The 25,361-nt window shown below is 36.7% G+C and overlaps 1 protein-coding gene across 3 annotated transcripts in view; it reads right to left on the bottom strand.

Annotated features, from left to right (window-relative positions):
* Positions 1-24,440, bottom strand: part of LOC105220042 (uncharacterized) — a 37,185-nt gene extending 12,745 nt beyond the window's left edge. Inside the window, exons 1-3 of one of the 3 annotated variants that reach the window (XM_054231059.1) lie at positions 23,715-24,440; positions 4,931-5,099; positions 1,413-2,652 (exon numbers count right to left, since the gene is read on the bottom strand). In XM_054231059.1, the coding sequence (XP_054087034.1) occupies positions 1,413-2,112 (700 nt within the window). In that variant the 5' untranslated portion in view covers positions 2,113-2,652; positions 4,931-5,099; positions 23,715-24,440. Of the gene's footprint in view, positions 1-1,412; positions 3,792-4,930; positions 5,100-23,714 lie in introns of those variants that run through there. The other 2 variants (XM_054231058.1, XM_054231060.1) reach the window with 2 other exon arrangements.
* Between the last annotated feature and the right edge of the window lie 921 nt (positions 24,441-25,361).

Here is a 25,361-nt window from a genome sequence, read left to right as displayed (position 1 = left end):
TTTGTTATATGTTTAATGGGATTGGCAGCGAATCATCTGCTACGAGTTGCTCCTTGAACGTCCAAATTTTTCATTCGGACCTGTACTGTCAGCAAATGGGCTATCGTTCTTACTACAGTCGGTCCTAAATAACCGAAAAGAACCCGGGTTTTTATCCAGTCAAGAACTATATGTTCTATCAACAATTACATCACCGTTCTCACTACAGTCGGTCCTAAGTAACCGAAAGTGACACGGATTTTTATCCACTCAAGAACTGTAAAGTCGGCTGGATTTCTTAAATTTGTTTCAGAATTTTTTTCTGACGTCACAACAAAAACAATTGGACCATCTGAAGTACGCTTGCTTTGTCTATAGAAGAGGAATTGTATTCCATCAGAAGAACATCAGGCTACATCGTTGGTGGCTCGGCGGAAGTTCCGGGAGCTTGGTTGGGAGGTGCTTACGCAACCAACTTATAATCTTTTGACGAAGGATTTTGCTGCTGGAGAATAAGCTTCAAATAAAAGCTTGTGAAAATCATCACCCGGATTGACCGGGAATCATCTAGTGTGAGCAGCTCCTCAACGGTGTAGGGTTTAATTCGGATCTGTACTGTCAACGATTGGACCATTATTTAAATGCATTCCTATCACAGTTAGTTCTGAATAACCGAAACGGAACCGGATTTTTATACTGCTCTGTCAAATCATTCCTCACAATTATTTGGGGAATGTTTATACAACAAATTGTATTTCATCAGAAGAACGCCAGACCACATCGATAGTGGCTAGGCAGAAGCTCTTGGAGCTTGATTGGAAGATGCTTATGCATCCATATTATAGTTCGGTCCTGTCACCATTTAGTTACTATCAGTTCGAGTCTTTTGACGAAGGATTTTACTGATGGAGAATTAGCTTCAATAAAAGCTTGTGAAAATCGACACTCGCAGGCTTTTTACAGTCTCAGGAGTTAGGGATTCTATGAGCTGACATTAAGGGATTATGGTATGGCAAATGGTGTATATTTGACTTAATTCAGATTATTCTAATTATGGCAAAGATAATCTTAAATTTAATGCAAAAATATTGAAATATTTCTCAACCAGAGCCCGTATGTAAGAATTCAACTCCCTACTATTACTCAAAAAATTCCAATTTCTCTTTATTCTAACGTAAAAAAAAATAAAAGATGAATATCCTTAATTTGAATTACCGAAATTCTGCTTTAAATTCCTACAATATGCCATTTACGTGCCTACTACGCAATTTTTCCAAGGGATATGCATACCAAATCCACTGATTTATGGCACGAAAATCTTCTAAATAAAAGCAAGACACAAAAGCCAACACAACAACAACACAAAAAAAGAGCAACGAAAAAAAATCGATGGCAAAAAAAACGAATTAATAAACACGAACTTGCGTACTCACCAATGAATAGATAGCCGAGCAGCAGCGTGCAAATACCCAAATTGGCAAACAATGCGGGCCAAAAAGTCAGCGTGGGCAATTGCTGCTTATCACCAACGCAGCCAGCATCCTCACCACCAGCACCACCACTAGGGTCGCGACCACTGCCGAAGCAACCGCAAAAGTTGTCGCGCTGCGGTGCACCCGCCGGCTGCTTGTGCGGACTGTTCATGTTGCTACCTTTGCTGCCGCCAACGCTGCCAGTGTGGCTAATTTTTAGAATTGTCGCAGCAGACGACGCGAGTGGCGTGGCTTGTACACCAGCACCCGCAACCGCACCCGCACCACCGCCCGCCATATAAGCATCTACAGCGAGCATGGTTGAAGTGCCGCCTAAACTTGCTACCGATGCGTAGCGATATAATTCGCTGCCAGCAATAACGGAGGGACCCGCACCACCAGCGCCATTCTCCACGCAGCCCACATCAATTCCACTCGTTTGGGCATTATTGCTGTTGCTGCTGCTGTCGTGTTGGTATGTTCTTGTTGTTGCATTGTGTGTTGTTGCTGCCACTGCTCCTGCTCCTGCCGCTGACAATGTTGATTCGTAGCGATAATCCGTCTGGTCAATGGTCGCACAAGTGTTGGTACGTTGTTGTGCTTGTTGTTGCTGCAGCTGTTCAATGGGTGTGGCTGTTGGCAGTGATAATTTCTCGTTCATTGAGTTTGCGATTTTTTCGCTCCCTTATTGTTGATTTGCTTTCACTTTTCGTTCGCCTGCGAATTGCTGCCTGGCTATTGTTGTTGTGTTTGCCCTAAATTTGTTGTTGTGCGCGTGCTTTCAGTGAAATTGCATTTCATTGTATGGTCGATGATTTGCTTGTTGTTGTAATATTTTGTTGAAATTTTCGCTGGCACGTTTCGAAATTTTCAAGTCTTGTTTTATTTTTTGCTTGTTTTTACCTTTCTATTTGCTGTTTTATTTTGATTATGCATTGTTGTTCTGTTCATTGCAAGCTTATTATGTTCTACTGATTATTGAAAAATCGTAATTCTATTTTCATATTTCTTATTTTAATTTTTTTTGTTTCTCAATTTTTATTTTTTTTATATGTTTTTACTTTCCACTTCACTTCAACTTGTTTATGCTTTCTCTAGTTTGTTGCCTTGTTCTTTTTAGCTCCATTCCAGCGCTCTATCCAACATTTTTGTCTATTTATCTAAGCAAACACGTGTATTTGGTTATGCAAATCAGTTGACTCTGTAGCAAATGAAGCCGAAAATTTCTATTTTTTTACATTTGAGTTAATTTCAATACATAATAAATATTCCATATTGTTATTTTACCCATAGAGCTTCCATGGAACACATTTAAAGGCGGCTAAAGTAAATACTCTCAAATTCAACTATTTATATTTAACTGTTTTCATAAGCCATAAAGCGTAATAACATTTTCACACAGCCAAATTAGTTGATCATTAAAAATTTGGATTGAGAAACCAGTTTTTGCCCTTCACACTGCCGGCTACTCGAAAACCGCATTTTTGTTCTCGCTTTTGATAAGAAGTTAAGATTCATCAGCTGATAGCTGATTTTTATACCCTGAACAGGGTATATTAAGTTTGTCACGAAGTTTTTAACACCCAGAAGGAAGCGTCGGAGGCCCTATAAAGCATATATATAAATGATCAGTATGTTGAACTGAGTCGATTTAGCCATGTCTGTCTGTCTGTCCGCCCGTCTGTATATATACGAACTAGTCCTTCAGTTTTTAAGATATCGTTTTAAAATTTAGCAGATGTTATTTTCTCTTCAAGAAGCTGCTCATTTGTAGGAATTGCCGATATCGGACCATTATATCATATAGCTGCCATACAAACTGAACGATCGGAATCAAGGGCTTGTATGGAAAACTTCCGCATATTACTACATATCTTCACGAAATTTGGTGTGAGTTATTGTTCATAGAAATAATTTAATCTCCGAAAAAATTGTTCAGATCGGTTCACTATAGCATATAGCTGCCATACAAACTGAACGATCGGAATCAATGGCTTGTATGGAAAATTTTCGCATTTGACGTAGTATCTTCACGAAATTTGACATGGATTACTGATTAAGGTAATAATATAATCTCCGAAGAAATTGTTCAGATCGGTTAACTATATAACCTTAATGTTTCTAGCAAACAACCCGGCTAAAAAGAATTAGTAAAATGTTTTCTTTTTTTTACTTACTTTTTCTTACGTCTTTAGATTTGCTTAAACACATAGTTACTAAAAGAAATGCACCTGTGAAGGGTATATTAGCTTCGGTACAGCCGAAGTTAACGTTTTTTCTTGTTAATATCAGCGTTTTAATCGAGCAGACGCCGGTTAATTGATCGATTAACTCCTGTGTGAAAAGGATGTAAAGTCAGATTAGTGCAATTTTGGGTAGCTTAATATAAACCGATGAATATCTTCAAATTAATTTGAGTCTCAAATTTCCAATAACCAACATATTTATAGCCTTTTCGCACAGGAGTTAATTGATCAATTAACCGGTCTTTGCTCGATTAAAGCCATTTTTCTCTACAGAGAAATTGAAAGAGTGGATCGACAAGGCATTCAGATAGCATAAGTTCATGAGACCTGATTAGACTATTCAAAAATAAGGAAAAGGATATAGATTTTGCGCTCTTTCTTAACGACACTTCAAAGTTCGCTTATATTTCACATAGAATGCATTAAATCAGTGAAAGATATACGTTTTTCATTAAAATAATGAACTAATTAGGGTAACCTTGAGTTCTATGTTTAGACTTTAAATTTTTCATAAACTCTCGATATTTGGTAATCGAAACAAACCTAAACAGAAAATGATTGAACGCTTAGTAATTAACAATTTCACAAATGTTATACTATAGAAAATTCTCGTAATCACGGCTGATATCAAGCCGCAATAAACCTCCATAATATACTAAGTATTCATGATCAGAATAAATAATTAACAGAGCTTACTCGGGATCCTTTCTAATGATGAGGAATACTATAGTTTCTGGTCTCAAAATAAGCCTATAATTCTCCATACCCTCCATAAAGTGATTTAGATCGCTACTCGAGGGATCACGTCCATTACAGCAGTGTGGGCCTTTAACACCTAAATTATAAGGAGAACATTAAAATGAGCTGTTCCAGTAATACATTAAATTCCAAGCTAACTTAAACTTTTCCTATAGAATACACTCTAACATTATTGGCATACATTTAATTTCATTTTTTTTCTTTTTGTCATCCATCGGCTTCAAGCTAAATAATTTTCTTTACTTCTGTGCCCTTATTACTGTCGTTCTGCTAATATTAATTATTTCGACATTTGAGTTGCTCACTTCTCGGAAATCTCTCTACTCACTCACCACCTAATTTTCACTCATTACTGTATTTGCTGTGTGCTTTTTCTAACTTCTTTGGTTGTTCATTCAAATTGTGGGGTGTTCCCACATATTGATTAGCTTTTCTCTTGGTATTGACTTCTTTTTTTATTTCTTTTTTATTTACTTTTGTATTTATATTTTCTCGCGCATCAAAGCCTGCAGAAAATATTTAATTTAGTTCAATTTCGCGGCGCTTTCTTCTTTTCTTTCTTTGTTTTGCTTTTTTTATTTACTTCCACGTGTACTTTTTGTTGGTTGCTGCGGTTTTCGCTTCGATACGCCAACGCGCCGAACTGAAATGAGCAAACAAAAGGAAAGAAGGCGTTCAGTAATTGAATAGAGTTTTGTAAATATTAAATTTAGGTAAGTGTATTTAATAAAAGGACATATATTTAAATTGTGTTTGTTCTTTGGAGTGGCTTATGTGCAATTTAAGTTACTTTAAAATAAAATTCGTTGAAATTTACACAAGTTCCATCTACTTGAAGTCATTTTCAAGACGTATTATATTCAAATGAAGCTGTAATTTCTACATTTTCCAAGCCTAGGCGCTCAGAATCAGAACATTAATGTAATTAGAGGTATATAGTCCTTCTTTGTAACGACGAAATCAAGATATCATTGCACAAAGATGATCAACATTCACATTTTCTTCGAGAACGCGCACTAAGGAATAATTTCCACCTATAAGACAACGACAGATCTCCTCAAACTATTAAGTATTCTTCTTCTGTACCAGATATATCTCGAGGACGGAAGTTCAACTCACGATAACATTCGAAGAAAGCCCACTTAGTAGTAGATCTGATCACAAGCTTCCTTTTAAGTCTGGACCTATGTATTTAGGTACAAAAGTTGGAAAACTATCATGGCTTCTGTAGATCTAGTAGTATAGTAAAATTCTAAAGCAAAAGATTTAGTAGTGGAAATCGCTGAGAACATATTTTATTGGGTCGACCTATCAAGTTTCATTTCATTTCGAAATGAGTACATTCATGCTTCGTACTTTTCTCATTTTTCCATAGACTCTGCAATTATCTGATTATTTCCGACTTTCCTCGAATCATCGATTTTTTATTTCGGTAGCAGAGGAATATTCGACACAGCAAATTCCTGGCATAATACCACAGTTGACCTGACAAAAAAATTGCCTCACAAAAATTTAGACTATTGTGTCAAACTTCTCTATTCAATGTCAGCGTATTTACCGACAGGTCTTTCAAAAAGAGTCTCCATCACTGTCCTTAGCTCTCATTGTCTTCTTAACACCTCAAGTTAAACTAGTAATTCTGAATTGGACATATTTGTTAATAAGCAGAACCCTAAATGTATGCTTCGTCAAGTAAAATTAACGGGAAAATTTAGTCTGAAGTATACTTTCAGGCGCTTAATGCATTTATTGCACAGAACTCTTTGAAACGATTAAATTTTTCTTTTTTTCTCACTTTAAATCGTATTCTCTACATTCATGCAACTCTATCCTCTGAATACTCACCTCGCACAACTTAACCTTCGCTCATCTGCTTTTCACGCCAGTAACATTCTAATACATATGTAAATATTTACTCAACACCTACTCCAACACCAGCACAGTTATCCATGCCGGCATGCATACATACATACATACATACAGCAAGTTAGTAAGTAAGTGAGTTGAGTACAGGCAACACAGTTCAACAACTTGTTGCCCTAACAACCCGGTTAAGAGCGAATTCGCACGCTTCAACGGCTGCCGGCTAATACAACTACAACCTAGCTGCATTTGTTGTTGTTGTTGCTGCGACGCTCAACAGCCTTCTACGGACAAGTTACAACTAAATCCCCAACATCATCAACGCTTAGAGGCCAGGCACACAGCGCTGCCGTGCCGTTGCAATACAAGTAAATGAAATATATATGTATGTAGTTGCTCTAGCGATACTGCAAGTGTAAAGCACTCTTCTTCTCTCCTCTTCTTTTTTGCTTTCTTTGACAAGTAAACTTAGTTGAACATAAACACATATCGCTTCAGCCGTCCATTAAGCATATTTTATCCAACTTAGTTGCTATTTGTTACAATGTTACGTATACGCATGGGTGTTCCATAGCATTTACTGTGCAAGACTTTTTTAAGTTCTGCGATTTTATTTGTTTTGATTATTTTTTGTTTTTTTTTTTTTTTATTTGAGTTTTGTACTAAAGTTCAAGCTATTGAGGCGTAAATGAAAAGTTTGACATGTAATTGATTGCAGGACATTTGTGCCCATATTGTTGGTTAGAGCTATATTTAAAGTGTTGTTTTTGGCTTTTTTATATATTATACCTACTTTAATACAGTACGTTTACCACATTTTCGTTTACTTTAAAAGTAGGCTCTCAAAATCAATCCTGAAGAGTCTAAAGCCCACGTTCAAAGTAAGGAAAGTTCTAGATTTTATACATACATACATATATCCGTGGATATAGAGCCGAGAACTTGATTCTCAGTCGAGACAAAGCTTAGACAGGGAGTTTTTGTATGAAATCAAGGCTCACATCGTGCAATATTAAATATCGAGAACTCCTCTAGTAAAAAACGCTTCTCACAAACTTTTCAAACGTTTTGAATACAGTTCAGCGCTTTTGGAACTTGTATTTTCTGGAAAGTATTTTTTCAGGTACCATAAAAAATGGAAACTCTGCCAACTATAAATGTTTTAAGAATTCGGGACTACTCGATATAAATACGTTATTTATCACCAACTATTATAACAGCGTTAATGACCTGAAATGTATTATAGCCTTTTCACACAGCAAATTAATTGATCAATTAAAATGTTCATTGAGAAATCAGTTTTTTGGCCTTGACACTGCCGGCTCAGCTGTAATACATTTTTGCTTTTCATAAGAAGTTGGTAAGTTTCATCAGCTGATTGCTATTTTTTCGCAACGACATCTACCGTCGTGTAGCGTGAACAAAAACTCGCCGACAAAGAACGTATATATAATTACAAATAGTCTTTGTGGCAGAATTGCATTTCATTTTCAAGTCATTTAAAATTCAATTAATGTTTAATGTGAATTTTTATATAGTATGGTAAATCGATCTTAATCAGCTTTATAATCGAGCAGAGGCCGGTTTATTGATCTATTAGTTCCTCTGTGAAAAGGTTATTAGATACCCATTACTATTAGTAAGAGTTACTTAAAAGTTTCGTTAATGCCAGATCGAGGAACATAGTATACTTAGCCATGAGCTGTCGATCACATTTGCCTGCGATTTCAGGCAAAAACCGAGCGTATTTATCTCAGAAATATAGTAAATTGATCTCCAGTTATTTATTTTGAGCTCTGTTACTTTTTTATTCCAAAATCTGAAAACAGTGCTTCGAGGATAAAACAAGTTGAGACAAAAAAACATTACGGTATAGAATTTTTGTGTGAACTTCTAACAATGGAGGGATTTTCTTTTAAACACATCCTCCAACAGAGGCATGCTTGGTGTTTTATCAGGATCTTGGATGCTCGTCCAATCCCTGGTACAAGTATAGATAAGGCTTTTGATTTTTATTCATAGCCTGTAGTTACGTAGACCATTCACAAACTTTGTCTCCAGAGGCATTGAGACTTGGTCCAGTTTAGACGTTCCAGATTTCATATTTAGTGAGTACTTCTTTATAATATATCTTAAATATTTGGATCATATCTAATAGAACATATATTTTCTTCAGCGTACTATAGATGTAGCATCCTATGCCTACATGCTATTTCCAAACTCTGAAGAAGAAAATTTTACTAATCTGAAAGAAAGTTTGGGATTATCTTTTAGAAATTTTTATCATGATGCACAGAGTATTATAGTTTTGTTCACATAACGGTTGTTTGTGTCACCAAGAAATAAAAGAGTTAGATATGGGGTTTTATATATATGAATGATCAGGATGACGAGTGGAGTTGAAATGCATGTCTGTCCGTCCGTCTGTCCGTGCAAGCGATAACTTGAGTAAAAATTAAGATATCTTAATGAAACTTGGAACACATATTCCTTGGCACCCTGAGTAGGTCGCTTTCGAAGATGGCAAAATCGGTCCACTCCTCGGCCCACAAAATGGCGAAACCCGAAAACCTATGAAGTGTCATAACTAATCCATAAATAAAGTTATGAAAATAAAATTTGAAACATAGGATCGCATTAGGGAGGGGTACATTTGGATGTATTTTTTTTGGAAAAGTGAGCGTGACCCCGCTCCCAAATAGGTTTTTTTGTATATAACTCGCAAACCAATAAAGCTATATAAACCAAACTTTCTGCAGTCGTTTCTTTTAGCCGTTTCCGTATACAGTCCAAAAATGAAAGAAATCGGATTATAACCACGCCCACCTCCCATACAAAGGTTAGGTTGGAAATTACTAAAAGTGGGTTAACTCAATAACGAGAAGCGTCAGTAACACCAAATTTTACATAAGTCAGAAGGAAGCTGCACTGAGATTTTTTACAAAATGGAAAATGGGCGTGGCGTCGCCCACTTATGGGTCAAAAACCATATCTCAGGAACTACTTGAGCGATTTTAATGAAATTCAATATATAACACTTTCTTGACACCCTGGTGACACGGGTGGAATATGGGCGAAAGCGGTTCACAACTATGCCTACTTTCCATATAATTCAATTTTGAATTCTTCTGATTTGTTCACTTTATAATACATATATACATTAGGAACAAATGAAGATAGCGGAATAAAACTTTACACAAATACTGTATTTGAGCTGTGACATCACTTGTGGGAAAATTATCAAAATCGGGCCATGGCTTGTCAAGGCCCCTGATATCGAACATGAAGAACTCAGTGCCTAAGGGTAATTTTTCACCGAAAATATAGATAAATCTCTCAGATATTTTAATGTAATTCATTCCCTCTGAATTTTTTCTTATAACAGTTTGTCTCTGTACCAAAAGTGGTTAAAATCAGATCATAACTTCCCCCAGTTCCAGTATACCTAATTATAAGTAATATAAAATTAAGTGAGCGTATAGTCTTCGATATATTGTATCTTGGTGGTGAAAACGAGTGAAATCGGTTTGGGAATTACCTCAGTCCCCATATGCTATTTATGATGATTTTCGTTATTCTATTGAACTTTATGCCGAATATATGGGTCGAATGGTGTTATCTTTATAAAATTACATCAATAAATTGCGAGAGTATAAAATGTTCAGTTGCACCCGAACTTAGCTTTTCCTTACATGTTTTTGTTTAGAACTCTTGTATGATAGTAGCGTTTTTAGTCTTATGGGCTGATAAATATGCATATTCTTTCATGTTTTTTGGCCTTTCTGTTTTTACTTTCTGATTTCCAGCATTATGCAGATTCTTAATCTCTATTTTTGTTGGTGATGTGTTGTTGTTTTATTTTACCAACTTTTAAAATGCGTTTTCATTGTTATCAGCATTTTTGTTGTACACCAATTTGTTGTTATTGTTCTTTAGCATGTTTTACACATGTTGCTCTTAAAGTATACCAGGGGGTCTGCCAATAAAACTACTTAAGGCAACAAACAATGTCGAATATTTCAAAAATTTACAACAGTCTGCACAGACTAACAGACACAAGCACACACCGAGTAGAGAGAGAAGTAGATTCTTACAAAGTTTTTGGATGTGTATACATACTTATAAGCACGACTGTACGGGTTGTTGGTTGTACATTGCAAGTGTGGTTGTAACAGTACATTCACAAAGCCAGCAAAGTGCTGTGCTTTTATCTTTCTCATACATACAGCCGTCTGACTTAAGCCCCGACTTGTCAACAGTTAAGTGCAAAAGCTGATAAATCGAGATAACACAAGTACGTCAATAACAATACTTAGGAGACTTAATTTCGCTTGAAATGTGTTGATATAACTGTTCATATATATGTACATATATATATATATTACTTTCTGTCATATTTACATGTGCTTGGAGTACAATCAGGATTGTACTTTAAAGTTAGTTGAAAGTGAAACTTCGACAGTGTAAGGTACACTTCTTCTTTCTAGAAATTCCCCACTTTCTACAAATTTTCACCCTCTCAATAAATAATTTTCTTGCCTATGGAACACAGCTTCCCCTCTTAATTAATTCCCTTTTTATTTAGTTTTAATTCCAGAATTTGTAAAAAGCATGACAAAAAATTTTACCAAATGGCATATTTGAATGTAATTATTTTGAAAAAAACATATCTCAGAAACTACTCGACCGATTTCAATGAACTTCGGTTAATAATATTTTCTTGACCCCCTGATGACACGGACGAAAAGTGGGCGAAACGGGTTCACAAGCACGTCTACTTCCCATTTAACTCAATTTGGAATTCCATCTGATTCGTTTACTTTATAATGTAAATATAAGGAATTGATGAAGATAGCGAAATAAATTACATAAATACTCTATATCATCTGCGGCTTCACCTGTCGAATTGTTTAAATCGGACCATAATTTTTCAATACCCCGAATACCCAACATGAAGAACTCAGTACCTTATGGTAATTTTTCAACGAAAATATCTAAAATGGTTAAAATCGGGTCTTAACTTCCTCTAGCTCCCATATACATTTTCCTTACATTGGACTTTACTCCGCATAAATAAATGTGCAAATATTTTTGTTTTGATTTTTTGTTGTTTCATATTGGGGCTACAAATGAAGATTCCGTTTCATCAGCATAACTATTTTCAGTGCTGGCTGGACTTGCGTTCTCCTCCACGGAAAAGGACGTAAACGCTTATTCGAAGAGATAATGCAATAAAAAAAGTTGAACGGACGCACATTGGGTAGCAACTAAACAATCTTGTACTCAACATCAAGAACTTGCTACTTCAAGAAATCATGTTCCTATTCCAAAATGTACTATATCTGTATTTTCTTTGTGAAAGCTATTTACTATATCAGGATTTTCGACCTAAACCTTCAACTGTATTTTGTTAATAGACCTTAGGTTAGGTTTTATGGTTGTTCACCACAAGAGGGGGAAAGCAGTCAGACTATAAGGACAGTCAGAAAAAAACCCTAATTATATATATATAGAATCAAGCTACTACAAATCAGCGTAGGTTGTTTACTTCTACAGCCGCCAATTCGGATGTTCAAAAAGTGAGATCCACGGAATTTTAATATTTTTTAATTTTTCATAAGGAGTGGCTGAACGCCCTAGACAACTTATGATTTTCCTTGAGTTAGGAGGATCGTGCGACCCTTACCCAGTTCAGCTGAAGACCAACTGTCTAGTAGGTCACAAGGGCGTAGGCGCTCCTACTTGTTCGCATTCTAATTAAGACTGGTGTGCCTAACCTTAAAAGCTTATTAGCCTTACATTACTACCTAGGATTCCTCTGTGGTCTAGCACCCAAATCGTGAAGATCTAACTGGTCTCGACTGAAAGTGAGGATAGGCATTTCTTGACCAATCTCGGGCGCTTAGTCACTGAGCACTTAATCCCAGAGTGAATCGTTACTTCACTGAAGGTAGCAATAGATCTGCTGCTACCTTTTAAAAACGCTAAAGTAGTCTTGAAGACATTTGACGCACCCTCCACCACATAAGGATCCCACCGAATATTAATTTAGCTATGGTTTCATCTTCTATGGTTAGCCATCGACAGCTGAATTTGGGATCCCCTCAAAACTAATACGGCTATGTAAACTGACGCTGTCCAACACCAAAAGCTCCGTCAGGATCGAGAAGGACTTCTCCGAGCCGTTCGATATAAAACGTGGTTTCAGACAGGGTGACTCACTATCGTGCGACTTCTTTAACCTGATGCTGGAAAATAATACAAGCTGCATAGCTATATAGAGAAGGTACAATTTTCGATAAGAGTGTACAGCTACTGGCGTACGCCGATGATATCTATATCATTGAAAACAACCCCGCTTCGTTAGCTCAGTTTTTCCAAGACTGGATAAGAAAGCGGAAGGGTCTGGAGGTGAATGAGGACAAGACCAAATATCTCCTGTCATCAAACAAACAGTCAGCGCACGCGCGTCTTGGCTCCCAAGTCATTGTTGACAGTCATAACTTTGAAGTTGTAGATAATTTCGTTTAGCATTAACAACACCAACAATGTCAGCCTCGAAATCCAACGCAGAATCACACTTGCCAACAGGTGCTACTATGGACTGAGCAGGCAATTGAAAAGTAAAGTCCTCTCTCGACGAACCAAAATCAAACTCTACAAGTCGCTCATTATTCGCGTCCTGATGTATGGCGCTGAAGCGTGGACGATGATAACATCCGATGAGACGACTCTTGGGGTTTTCGAGAGAAAGGTTTTGCGTAAGATTTATGGTCCTCTAAACATTGGCAACGGCGAAAACCACAGACGATGGAACGATGAGCTGTACGAGTTATACGACGAAATGTACATAGTTCAGCGAATAAAAAGACAGCGGCTACGCTAGGTCATGTTGTGCGGATGAATGAAAACCCTCCAGCTCTGAAAGTGTTCGATGCAGTACCCGCTGGAGCAAGCAGCGGAAGAGTACGACCTCCACTCCGATGGAAGGATCAAGTGGAAAGTGACCTGGCTTCACCTGGTGTTTCCAGTTGGCGCCAAAAAGCAAAAAAGGAGAAATGAGTGGCGCGCTCTGGTGGATTCGGCTATAATCGCTTAAAGCAGTTCCTACGCCAAATATATAAATATATATATATATATATATGTATATATAAACATATATGCTTGTAAAAGCAGTCCACTTGTCAAGTATTTTCCTACTTAGAAGAACTATTTCTTCCCTTTTTTCTTAAAAAAAAATATGTCAAAATTTGAAACCATAACAAGTGATGGAGTGCCTGCGCTAAAAAGCATTTGCATTAGCATGCAAAGGAATTTAAAAGCAACCCTATGTGGCTGCAGCAACAATTTGGCGCACATGCTCGCTACATAAATATGTAGGTATGTATCTGTGTTTCTATGTTTACATGCATGCATGTATTTATTTATATGTGTTAGTGGGTATACATATACTCATATCTACACCGCAACAGCCAGCCATAAGTCATTGCACCGTGCTGTGCCACATATCACATTTCATGCTCAGCGAACAATGGCTTTGCGGTAGATGCATATGTATATGTATATGTATAAAGTTATACATATATACATATGTATGTGCATACATGCTCTGGTTATTGTGACAAAACAGAAGAATTGTGACCAAGACCGCAACTGTGCTGCTTTGTGCGACACACATACACATCTCTATATATGTATATGTGTATATGTGTGTATGTGTGTGTTGGCGTCTAAACGTGTCAACGAATGCCAAGAAAAGCGCAAAACCAACACAAATCAAGGGAAGACAAAAGACACAAGAAATTGTGGAATTAGGAAATGCCAGAACTTTGAATACACATTGTTGTTGCTGCGAAGTGTGTATATGTGTATGTATGTGTGTCGCTTAAAGGCGAGCAAAGTAAAGTGGCAGCGTACCACAATGCTTTTGAGACGCGCCATCACTAAAACAACAAATAATATTTAAAGTGCACTTAAATGGCGCGACGACAGCAGAGTGAAGTGTCAAGTGAGTGCTGAATTTAGCATGAAAAGTTGTATTTAAATGGATGTCGGTATGTATATATGTGCTTTAGATATATTTCATATATGTATGAGTGTCGATATGTATATTTTTATGCATGTGTGTGTCTATATATACATTTGAATGCATGTATTTGTCTTCTTTGTAGCGTTAAAGCATCTTTTGAAGTGCACTCAAGTGCATATAGTCGGCGTGGTCGCTTGGTTTAGCGACAAAATAGCAGACAAGTTTAATCAGACGACACAGAGATGCATTTAAACACAGCAACACACATACAAATATACATACATATATATATATTTTATATGTATATATATATACTCATTTCTATATCTGAAAGTGTGTCAGCCGCCTGCTGGCGTGCACGCGTTGCATGAAAGTCTCAATTTACAGCGGCATAGAAATGCGTAAAATGCAACCGCTTCGCTGTAGCATAGTTTTAGGCGCACATACAATCGTATATACAAACATACACACTTGGATGAGTTTATAAGGGGGAAAATGGTAGAAATAAAATAGAAAAATGTTAGAGAAATATGTAATATGCGCTAGTTTATTCCGACGCATACTTTATATTTTTATTATTTTTTTCACACACACACACAAACACACATTTTTCACTCATACACATATTACTGCATAACAGCCACGGCACGCAAGTTATGCTGCTGACTGTATTTAATACGCGCTTTGCAGTTGGCGGCAAAATAAAAATAAAATGCTGGAAAATATGAAAATAAAATTCTAAAAAAATATAAAAAATAAAAATAAAATTCTAGTCTCGCGCCAACTCTTACGCTGAGTTGGCTTTTAACACTTTTTACATGTTTATTTACATACATACATGTATGGTAATGTAGTATATATATTTATATTTACACATCTCCAGTTACTGCGCTTAATTTTCACTACATTCATGTGTTTTGCAGCGTAAAATTTTAAACAATAGTTAACTTCCGTTTTTTTCTTACTTTTCTTTTTTGTTCCCCAACATTGAAACTCACTGCAATAACTGTAAATTCCGTTTGCAGCTTATTTTTCGAAATGAGCGCAAGCAGCCGGTGTTGAAAATATTGTTATGCACTACAAAAAAAAATTGCAGCATTTTTTTAGGTTAGTTATGCCGCTCATGTGCGCAAAAAATTAAGACAATGCACAGTGGTTGCGCCCATAGGACAAAATTCAAAAAATTCATAACAACAAAAATTTCTGGAAAGTTACCAAATCGTCTCTAAAATGTCCAAGCTTCTTCGTGGCAAACCCGTTTTTACTGCAAATCTAACGGGACATTCTAAAAATAGAATGCAAAGCGTGATCAACTGTTCAATTTTGTGGCGAAACTGCGCTAAGTTAGCTTTTCGTGAAAACAAAATTGAATTTCAAAGTGGTCAAACGTTTGATAGAGAGGTCCGATTTTGATTATTTAAAAAGAATTTTATTGTTGCAGGTATTTACTTTAATAAATTCATCTTGTGAAATTAATTTTATTGATTTATTATTTGTTGTGTATTTTTGATTGATTATACTTTTTTTGTGTATTTTTTTAACGTGATTTTCATGTTTAAATAGACATTTAGTTATGTTACTCCACGATCCCCCCCTTTATAAGTATTGAGTGTTAAAAAATCCATCTCTCGATTTTTTGACAAAATGTAAACCGATGGCCTCTAAATTGTCCAAACTTCTTATTTTCAAACCGGGTTTTCCCAAAAATCTAACGGTACTTTCTAAAAATAGAGTTAAACGCATGCACAACTGTATTTTTTAAAGCACATCAGACATTTTTTTTTTTAAATTCGCAGCAACATCGCACTTCAAATTGTTCTGGTAATTGTTCAGGTTAACGAATCAAGATTATTTTTAATGGCTTTTAAACCTAAAGGTATTTATTTTAACTTGTGAAATTAATTAAGACTAACGTGATTTTTATTTTTTGTGAAATTAGTCTGCGCCTTCAATGTCTTCAATGTGCTTACATAAAGTTTTAGTTGTGTTCCCCCGCGATCCCTCGTTATATTTATGCATTATAAGTTTTTGTTTTAATTATAATGGCTGTTGAAAATGAACTGTATTAAATTGGTTTATAATTTGCTTTTTTCCTACATGACTTTTTTATATGATATGTGGGGGTTGGATGGGGGAAACTATAACGACAAATTATGTTCAGCTTGTTTATCGCTTTCTTAATTTTTTTTACAAAGCCTTACTGAAAGTGTTGACGCTCCGACCATGACCATGAGAAGTATTTTTGCGCATGATTGCCATATAATGGCAATTACAGTTCTATGGGAGCTATAGGACCTAGTAGTCCGATGGGGCCAATTTTTTTACTATATATTTAAAATAATTTTCTAGATTTTTGGAGAAAATTTCAAAGCGATATCTCAACGGGAAGTATTTATGACCGCACCTTCATACAAGCCCAACCACTGTGCAATGCGAAGTTTTGGGAGTTTTAGCGAATTTTTGACAAACAAGTTTAAACTCATTATGTATCACATAAAGTAATTACAAAATTTATGCGCCACTAACTAATTAAATTTAAATATTAAGTCTACAACTTTGCTTCCGCCGTTTTTTTTGTAAATTTAAGGCTTTTTTCACATAGGACAGCCTCACCGTACGTATCCGAAAGCATTCGATGAGCCTCAGCCGCACTTTTCTTGGAATTAAAAAGGAAAAGCAAAATTTCCCGCAAATGTCGGGAATTAGGGTCAAAAAGTGACATTTTCAGTAGAGAATAAGTTTGGGATGCAAACAGATCTCTACAAATATTTTGTTGGGTTAATGTTGACACAAATGTCCAAGATCGATATATCGACCAGTGCTTGACCCTAGAGATATCTATTGAAGAACGGTGGAAGCAAAGTTGTAGACCTAATATTTTTCTTTATAATTTTAATATTTTTTTTTTATAATTCTAATCTGAATAGAAATTTTTTAAAAATATTGTACTTCCTCACATCTATTAATTTTTCTTTAAAAATTATTGCAAATGTATTAATAATTCATTATAATTATTTTTATGTTAAATATTTTCTCAAAAAATTTCCAAATAAAATTCCATTAAAAACAAATGAGGATAGGCTAAGTTCAAGTGGAACCGAATATTTCGGCATAGAGAATATAAGGGGTCAAATTGTGTTATCAATAAATTGGAGGGTATAAAATATTCGGTTCCAATAGAATGGAGGATGGGATCATGTGTAGAAGTTCACGCAAGTGAGAAAAGTTTTTGATTGTCACTCACTTGGGAGTGGCCAGAAACGATTCTTCTCCACATGGTTCAAGCAGCTCACGACTTCCGGTTTTAGACCAAGTATCCTCTGGGTAGCCAACAGACATCCGTTTGAAGGTGAGCTAAAGTGAGAAGGCGAAGCCCGCTTATGCGGTTGTGCGTAGGGTTTGGGACCCACCACATAAAAACACCCCCCAATGAAAAATCTACGAAAGCCTCGGATGAGACACCCCCCTTTTGATGACGACCCCTGCAAACGTTTTAAGGATAATGATATAAGGGCATGCACCTGGAATGTCCGGACCCTTAATTGGGAAGGTGCCTCTGCCCAGCTGGTTGATGTCCTCATACGACTTAAGGCTGACATCACCGCCATCCAAGAAGTGCGATGGACGGGACAAGGACGGAAGAAGGTGGGTCCTTGTGACATCTACTACAGCGGCCATATAAAGGAGCGCAAATTTGGTGTTGGATTTGTGGTGGGAGAGAGACTCCGTCGCAGAGTCCTGGCATTCACCCCGGTGGATGAACGTCTAGCCACAATCCGCATCAAAGCGAGGTTCTTCAACATATCGCTGATTTGCGCCCACGCCCCAACGGAAGAGAAGGACGATGTGACCAAAGATGCTTTCTATGAGCGCCTAGAACGCACCTATGAGCGCTGCCCCCGCCACGATGTAAAAGTCGTGCTTGGTGATTTTAACGCCAGGGTGGGTAAAGAAGGTGTCTTTGGCACAACAGTCGGAAAATTCAGCCTCCATGACGAAACATCGCCAAACGGCCTGAGGCTGATCGACTTCGCTGGGGCCCGAAATATGGTCGTCTGTAGTACCAGATTCCAGCATAAGAAAATACATCAAGCTACTTGGCTGTCTCCTGATCGAAACACGCGGAACCAAATCGATCACGTTGTGATAGACGGAAGACATGTCTCCTGTGTTTTAGACGTGCGTACGCTCCGAGGACCAAATATAGACTCGCACCATTATCTGGTCGCAGCGAAGATACGCACCCGCCTCTGTGCAGCAAAGAATGCCCGTCAACAAACACAAGGAAGGTTCGACGTCGAAAAGCTGCAATCGCAACAGACAGCCACGAAATACTCTACTCGACTTGCACTCCTGCTCTCTGAGAGCACTCATCAGCATCTCGGTATAAGGGAACTGTGGAACGGCATCTCAAACTCACTGCGTACCGCTGCAGCCGAAACAATTGGTTTTCGGCAACGACAAAAAACAAGCTGGTACGATGAGGAGTGCCGTCTCGCAGCGGAGAGAAAACAGACTGCCTACCTCGCAACATTGCAAACGACCACAACACGTGCGGGATGGGATAGATACCGAGAGCTGAAGAGGGAAGCGAGACGCATTTGCAGACAAAAAAAGAAAGAGGCCGAAATGCGTGAGTACGAAGAGCTTGAGAAGCTGGCAGACAGAGGGAATGCTCGAAAATTTTATGAAAAAATGAAGCGACTTAACGAAGGTTTCAAGACCGGAGCATCCTCATGTAGAGACCAAGGTGGTAATCTGGTAACCGATGTCCAGGGCATACTGGGATTATGGAGGGAACACTTCTCCGACCTGCTGAATGGCAGTGAGAGTACAACACCAGGAGATGGCGAACCCGATCCCCCAATCGATGACGATGGAACAGATGTTCCATTACCCGACCATGAAGAAATTCGAATAGCAATTACCCGCTTGAAGAACAACAAAGCAGCGGGGGCCGATAGATTACCGGCAGAACTATTCAAATACGGCGGCGAAGAACTGATAAGGTGCATGCATCAGCTTCTTTGCAGAATATGGTCGGAAGAAAGCATGCCTGACGATTGGAATCTCAGTGTGCTCTGCCCAATCCCTAAAAAGGGAGATCCCACAATCTGCGCCAATTACCGTGGGATCAGCCTCCTAAATATCGCATACAAGGTTCTATCGAGCGTATTGTGTGAAAGACTAAAGCCCACCGTCAACAAACTGATTGGACCTTATCAGTGTGGCTTTAGACCTGGAAAATCGACAACTGACCAGATATTCACCATGCGCCAAATCTTGGAAAAGACCCGAGAAAAGAGGATCGACACACACCACCTTTTTGTCGATTTTAAAGCTGCTTTCGACAGCACGAAAAGGAGTTGCCTTTACGCCGCGATGTCTGAATTTGGTATCCCCGCAAAACTAATACGGCTGTGTAAATTGACGTTGAGCAACACCAAAAGCTCCGTCATGATTGGGAAGGACCTCTCCGAGCCGTTCGATACCAAACGAGGTTTCAGACAAGGTGACTCACTATCGTGCGACTTCTTTAACCTGATGCTGGAAAAAATTATAAGAGCTGCAGAGCTAAACCGAGAAGGTACAATCTTCTACAAGAGTGTACAGCTCCTGGCGTACGCCGATGATATTGATATCATCGGAAGCAACAACCGCGCCGTTTGTTCTGCTTTTTCCCGCATGGATAAGGAGGCGAAGCGAATGGGTCTGGAGGTGAATGAGGACAAGACGAAATATCTCCTGTCATCAAACAAACAGTCGGCGCATTCGCGTCTTGGCTCCCACGTCACTGTTGACAGTCATAACTTCGAGGTCGTAGATAATTTCGTATACCTGGGAACCAGCATCAACAACACGAACAATGTCAGCCTCGAAATCCAGCGCAGAATAACTCTTGCCAACAGGTGCTACTTTGGACTGAGTAGGCAATTGAACAGTAAAGTCCTCTCTCGACGAACCAAAATCAAGCTCTACAAGTCGCTTATCATTCCCGTCCTGCTTTACGGTGCAGAAGCTTGGACGATGTCAACATCAGATGAGACGACACTAGGAGTTTTCGAGAGGAAAATTTTGCGCAAGATTTATGGTCCTCAGAACATTGGCAACGGCGAATACCGCAGACGATGGAACGATGAGCTGTACGAGTTATACGACGACATTGACATAGTTCAGCGAATAAAAAGACAGCGGCTACGCTGGCTAGGTCATGTTGTCCGAATGGACGAAAACACTCCAGCCCTGAAAGTGTTCGATGCAGTACCCGCCGGAGGAAGCCGAGGAAGGGGAAGGCCTCCACTCCGTTGGAGGGACCAGGTGGAGAGCGACCTGGTTACACTTGGGATCTCCAACTGGCGCCGAACTGCGAAGGAGAGAGACAGGTGGCGCACTATCGTCGATTCGGCTATAACCGGCTAAACGGTTGCAACGCCAATCACATACATCACAATAGAATAACGAAAATCGTCATATATAGTATATGAGGTCTGATGTAGTTCCTGAACCGATTTCATTCATTTTCAACACCAGGGTACGGTATAGCCAAGAATATCAGCTCACTTATTTTGCTAAGATATTACATATTACATATTAACCGAAATATGCGGAATAAAGCCCACCGTATTTTTGAAAAACCTATAATTAGGTATATGAGAGCTAAGGAAGTTTAGGACCCGATTTTAATATTTAATTAATTTTAATTGAAATACATTAAAATATCAGAGATTTTTTTTTGTTATAAACCCAAACGATTACCCACCTCCCGCCGACGCGTGTGGCGCAATCCGCAAACGAGCTGAATTTGCCGAGTCATTAAAGGCAAGAGTTTTTTAAGCGTCGAGATCTCAAACTACTCAGTTGAAGAAAGAAAAATTTCAGTTTCAGTTAAGATTTAAAATTTACAAAAACAAGAGGTTAAAATTTTTAATGTTACTTATTAAGCGAAGACAAAATCGTTTTTTTGATGCTAAAGATCGAATCAGACAGGTCAAATGTGCTGGAATGAGAATTAAAATCATAACATATTAGGCGGAATGGTTCGTTTAACTCATAATTTTTTCTCGAAGATTTTAAAATTAATGGTCTAAACTGCCTAGATGAACGGAATGGGACACTAAACTTGATATCAGGCAAAAGGAAAGAGCTACAAACAGAACCATTCAGAAGTTTTACTATAAATATTATACCTAGCATTTCCCTACGACTTGTTTAAACGACAAGTATACGGAGGAAGATTCAATCCCAGTGTAAGTGACCTAAAGCAAAAAGTAAAAACTGTTTTTGAACGGACTCTAACTTATCAGAATGGGTATTGTAAATAGGATTCCATACCACAGAACCATACTCCAATATAGGTCTTACCAATGTTGTAAAAAGAGTTTTAGTAATAAGAACACCTTTAGCTTTTAAAACTATTGAATTTACATGAGAATTAAAATTTAGTTTACGGTATTTTCAGTGAAAATATCGCAGTGTGTAGCAATACGGACCATTATCGCGCGATGATAACCGACTATTTGAAGTCTGAAATTGAAGTTCGTGATCTTGGCGACATTTGGTTTCAACAGGACGACGCCACTTTCCACACACTTCGCATTAATTAAAGGATTTATTGAGAGAACACTACGGTGAGCAGATAATTTCACGTTTTAAGCCGGTCGATTGACCGTTTGTGTGATATCACACCGTTAGCCTTTTTCCTGTGCGGATTTGTAAAGTCTAAAGTCTATACGGACAATCCCGCTTCGATTCAGGCCTTGGAGCAAAAGATCACGGGTGTCATTCGCCAGTTATCAGCCGAAATGGCTGAAGGAGTATTCGATAATTGGACTCAACGATTGGACCAACTGAGATGTAGCCGCAGTCAACATTTAAAAGAGATAATATTTAAGGAATAAATGCCAAAGAAGGTTCTTTTGAATGCTGATAGACATATAATATTCAATTTAAATTTCTGCGTTTTTTTCTTTGAAAAATTAGGGAAATAGATCACCCTCTAAATAAAAATTTCACAAAATACTGTTTAAATATGCGGAATTGTTTCTGTTGAAATTTTTTCTTTATAATTGCAGTTTCTTTTTAGAAAACCAGTACCTTCTACCAATTATTGAAGTTTTCAATTTTGGAAATGCCATAAGTAGAAAGTTGTGGTGTAATAATTTATTTTTCTTTTTTTTAAACAGTTAATTGTCATTTGGGATAGGATTCGATTTAAGCACATTGAAACTTCATGTCTTGTCCTCTTAAGGTAATTAATCAAATCTTTTCGCTACTGACAATTTTTAGCCCTCTGAGTAAAAAATCTAAAGTCATTAATAAAATAAGTATAATGTCACTATAGCAATCACGTGTTGCCTACATTTAGGAGCGTTATCAAATTCAAAAGCATTATTTAGTTCAACAGTATATTAACAAAACCTAAGCTTTATATTTATTTTATACTCTTCGAAAATAGCTATGTATGTTATTTTTTAAAGACACCAAAAACGAAATGATAAAATCTTAATGTTCGGCGCCTAAAAGTGTACTAGTTTTAATGACTATTTTCAGGCGTTGCTTGGGAAGACAGCTGTTTTACCAAATTAATAAATTGACTAATTGAATCCAATTTTGTTCTTTTTTTAATATTTTGTTTTTGTAGCAAAACCATTAATTTTTAACTATTATTTTAAAATAATTTTTTTTTTATTCATTTACAGATAAATTGACGAAATAATGTAAGTGAACAATTATATAAATATTATATTTTTTTATAATCCTAATGTATCTGAAAAATTCAGGTTAGATAAAACTATTTTCCACTTTTTTTTATAAAAACTTTTACTTCATTTTTTTTAATTAATATTTTATTAATTTTTTTTTAATTAATATTTTATTAATTTTTTTTTATTATTTTATTAATTATTATTATTTTTAATATTTTATTATTTGATTTATTTTATTATAGTTTATTTATTTTCTTTTATTTTTTTGTGATTTTTTTAGTTGTAGTTTATATAATTTGATTTTTTTTAATTTTTTTTTAATTAAACTTTTAATAAATAATAATATTTTTCTACTGTTGTGGTACAGTATCCCATTTTTTACATGATTTATTTTTTACTTTCTAAAATTTTTGTTAAAATTTTAATATTATATATTTTCAACAATTTTATTTTAATTATTTTTTTAATAGTACTAATTTTATAGTGTTTTAATGATCCTCATTCTTAAACCTATTTATGCTATTTTTTGATTTTATTCGTCACAAATTTTAATTCTTCACATTCAATTAAAAACTCTTATATTAACTCCATCAACAAATTAAAATTCCCAAAAAAAATTTTAAACATTTTAAATTCTCAAACAAAAAATATGCACACTCACCATTTCTTTGCTACTTTAAAATTGGCATTGTCATGCAGGCAAGCGTACATGCCAGCTGTAACACTTTTGCAAACAAAGAGAAAACGAAAGACTTAAAAATAAAAAATGCAAACGTCACCCGTGGGAAGCATGCTGCGGCAGCAAATGATAACGGCACACCGCAGTGACGTACTACGGTGTCTGCTGCAATGGGACTCCGTTGCTGGAGTGCGCACAGCAAAAAAAAAATAATAATATTTTGAAACAGTTACATACAACAACACAAACAAAACGCGCTTAAAATACAGCTACTACATATACATATATGCATGTGTATGTACGTGTGTCATTTACCGTGCTCCATTAAGCTGGCATATTTCAAGGCGCAAAAACATAAATTTTTAATTACACAAATACACACGTGAACAGCGAGACATTAATGTGTGCATATATAATTTTTTTCTTATTATACACCACAGTTGAGATTTCACAGTTATTTTTATTTAATTTTTTTTCTTTATTTTTTATTTTTTAACTTAATTTTTTATTTTTTAACTTAATTTTTTAATTTTTATTATTTTGCTTTATTTTATTTTTTTTTTTTGTCACATTCACCACTTTCAACAGCCATTCAGTTGGTTCATAATATATTCACTAGTCCATCACTTTCGCGTCACTACGCTTTCACCGCCGTTGCGCCATTGGTCTGCTTACGTACATGCACCGTTAAATGACCGAACCGAACTGATGTCAGCTTGGCCAAATTGAATATTTCACTTCGCTACTCTGACTATGGTGAATTACAGCGGCAGGTTGTGGTGGTATATGCAATGCAATAATCGCATGCGACACATACACCTACATATCTACCTACATTTACCGTTAGCTTAACAACCATTATGCTTATGTTAACGCCTGATTTTTTTGCCATCGCGCTGTTAACGATTATTACGCTTGCCGCTAACGAGCTGGCAATAACAGCTGAGCGGAGGTAAATCTGTAGGAAAAGATAGAAGAGGAGTGGTATTGTATGGTGAGTTCAATTTCACCACATTTTTAATGGATGAACTCTCATGCTGTAACACTACAAGGTATACCTGACGCTCATATGAACTTCTCTACATTTTAGTCTTACGCTCTCTTTCTCTTGCTCTCTCTCTCTCATTTTCAATAACTGTGTTGTATATATTCGCTCATTCGTATTCATTTTGTCTGGTTAACATTTCATTTTGTCTGCTGTAGCATACTTTTAGGCTACTATTCAGCGTAAACTGTTACAATCACCACCTTGTTAGTAGCTCTCCAGCTAACATTTTGATTTCGTTTAGCAAACTTCTTAATATTAAAAATTCTAGCATACTTTTAGCTGCTGATTTCTATAATCACCACTGTGCTTAACATTTATAGTAACAATTGTCTACCCCTTATGCTATGTTAAACCTCTGAACCTCTATGTTGAATTAAAATTAAACTTAATTCTGCAAATATCTTCATTCCACCTTATGCCTGACAACATTTAATGTGATTTTAGGCGACTTTGGCAGTTATGTTATTAAAATTATGGGTTCCAAAAGGATGTGAAGCATTTATTAGCATACCTTTAGGATGTCAGATACTGTTAAGCACAAAACTATACTAAGCTACCATGTTTGGAAATGAATCCTAAAA

Source organism: Zeugodacus cucurbitae, chromosome 5 (assembly GCF_028554725.1).
Source record: "Zeugodacus cucurbitae isolate PBARC_wt_2022May chromosome 5, idZeuCucr1.2, whole genome shotgun sequence".
Taxonomy (NCBI): Eukaryota; Metazoa; Arthropoda; class Insecta; order Diptera; family Tephritidae; genus Zeugodacus; species Zeugodacus cucurbitae.
The sequence above is the reverse complement of the archived record's forward strand: the minus strand, read 5'-3'. Positions and strand labels throughout refer to the sequence as shown.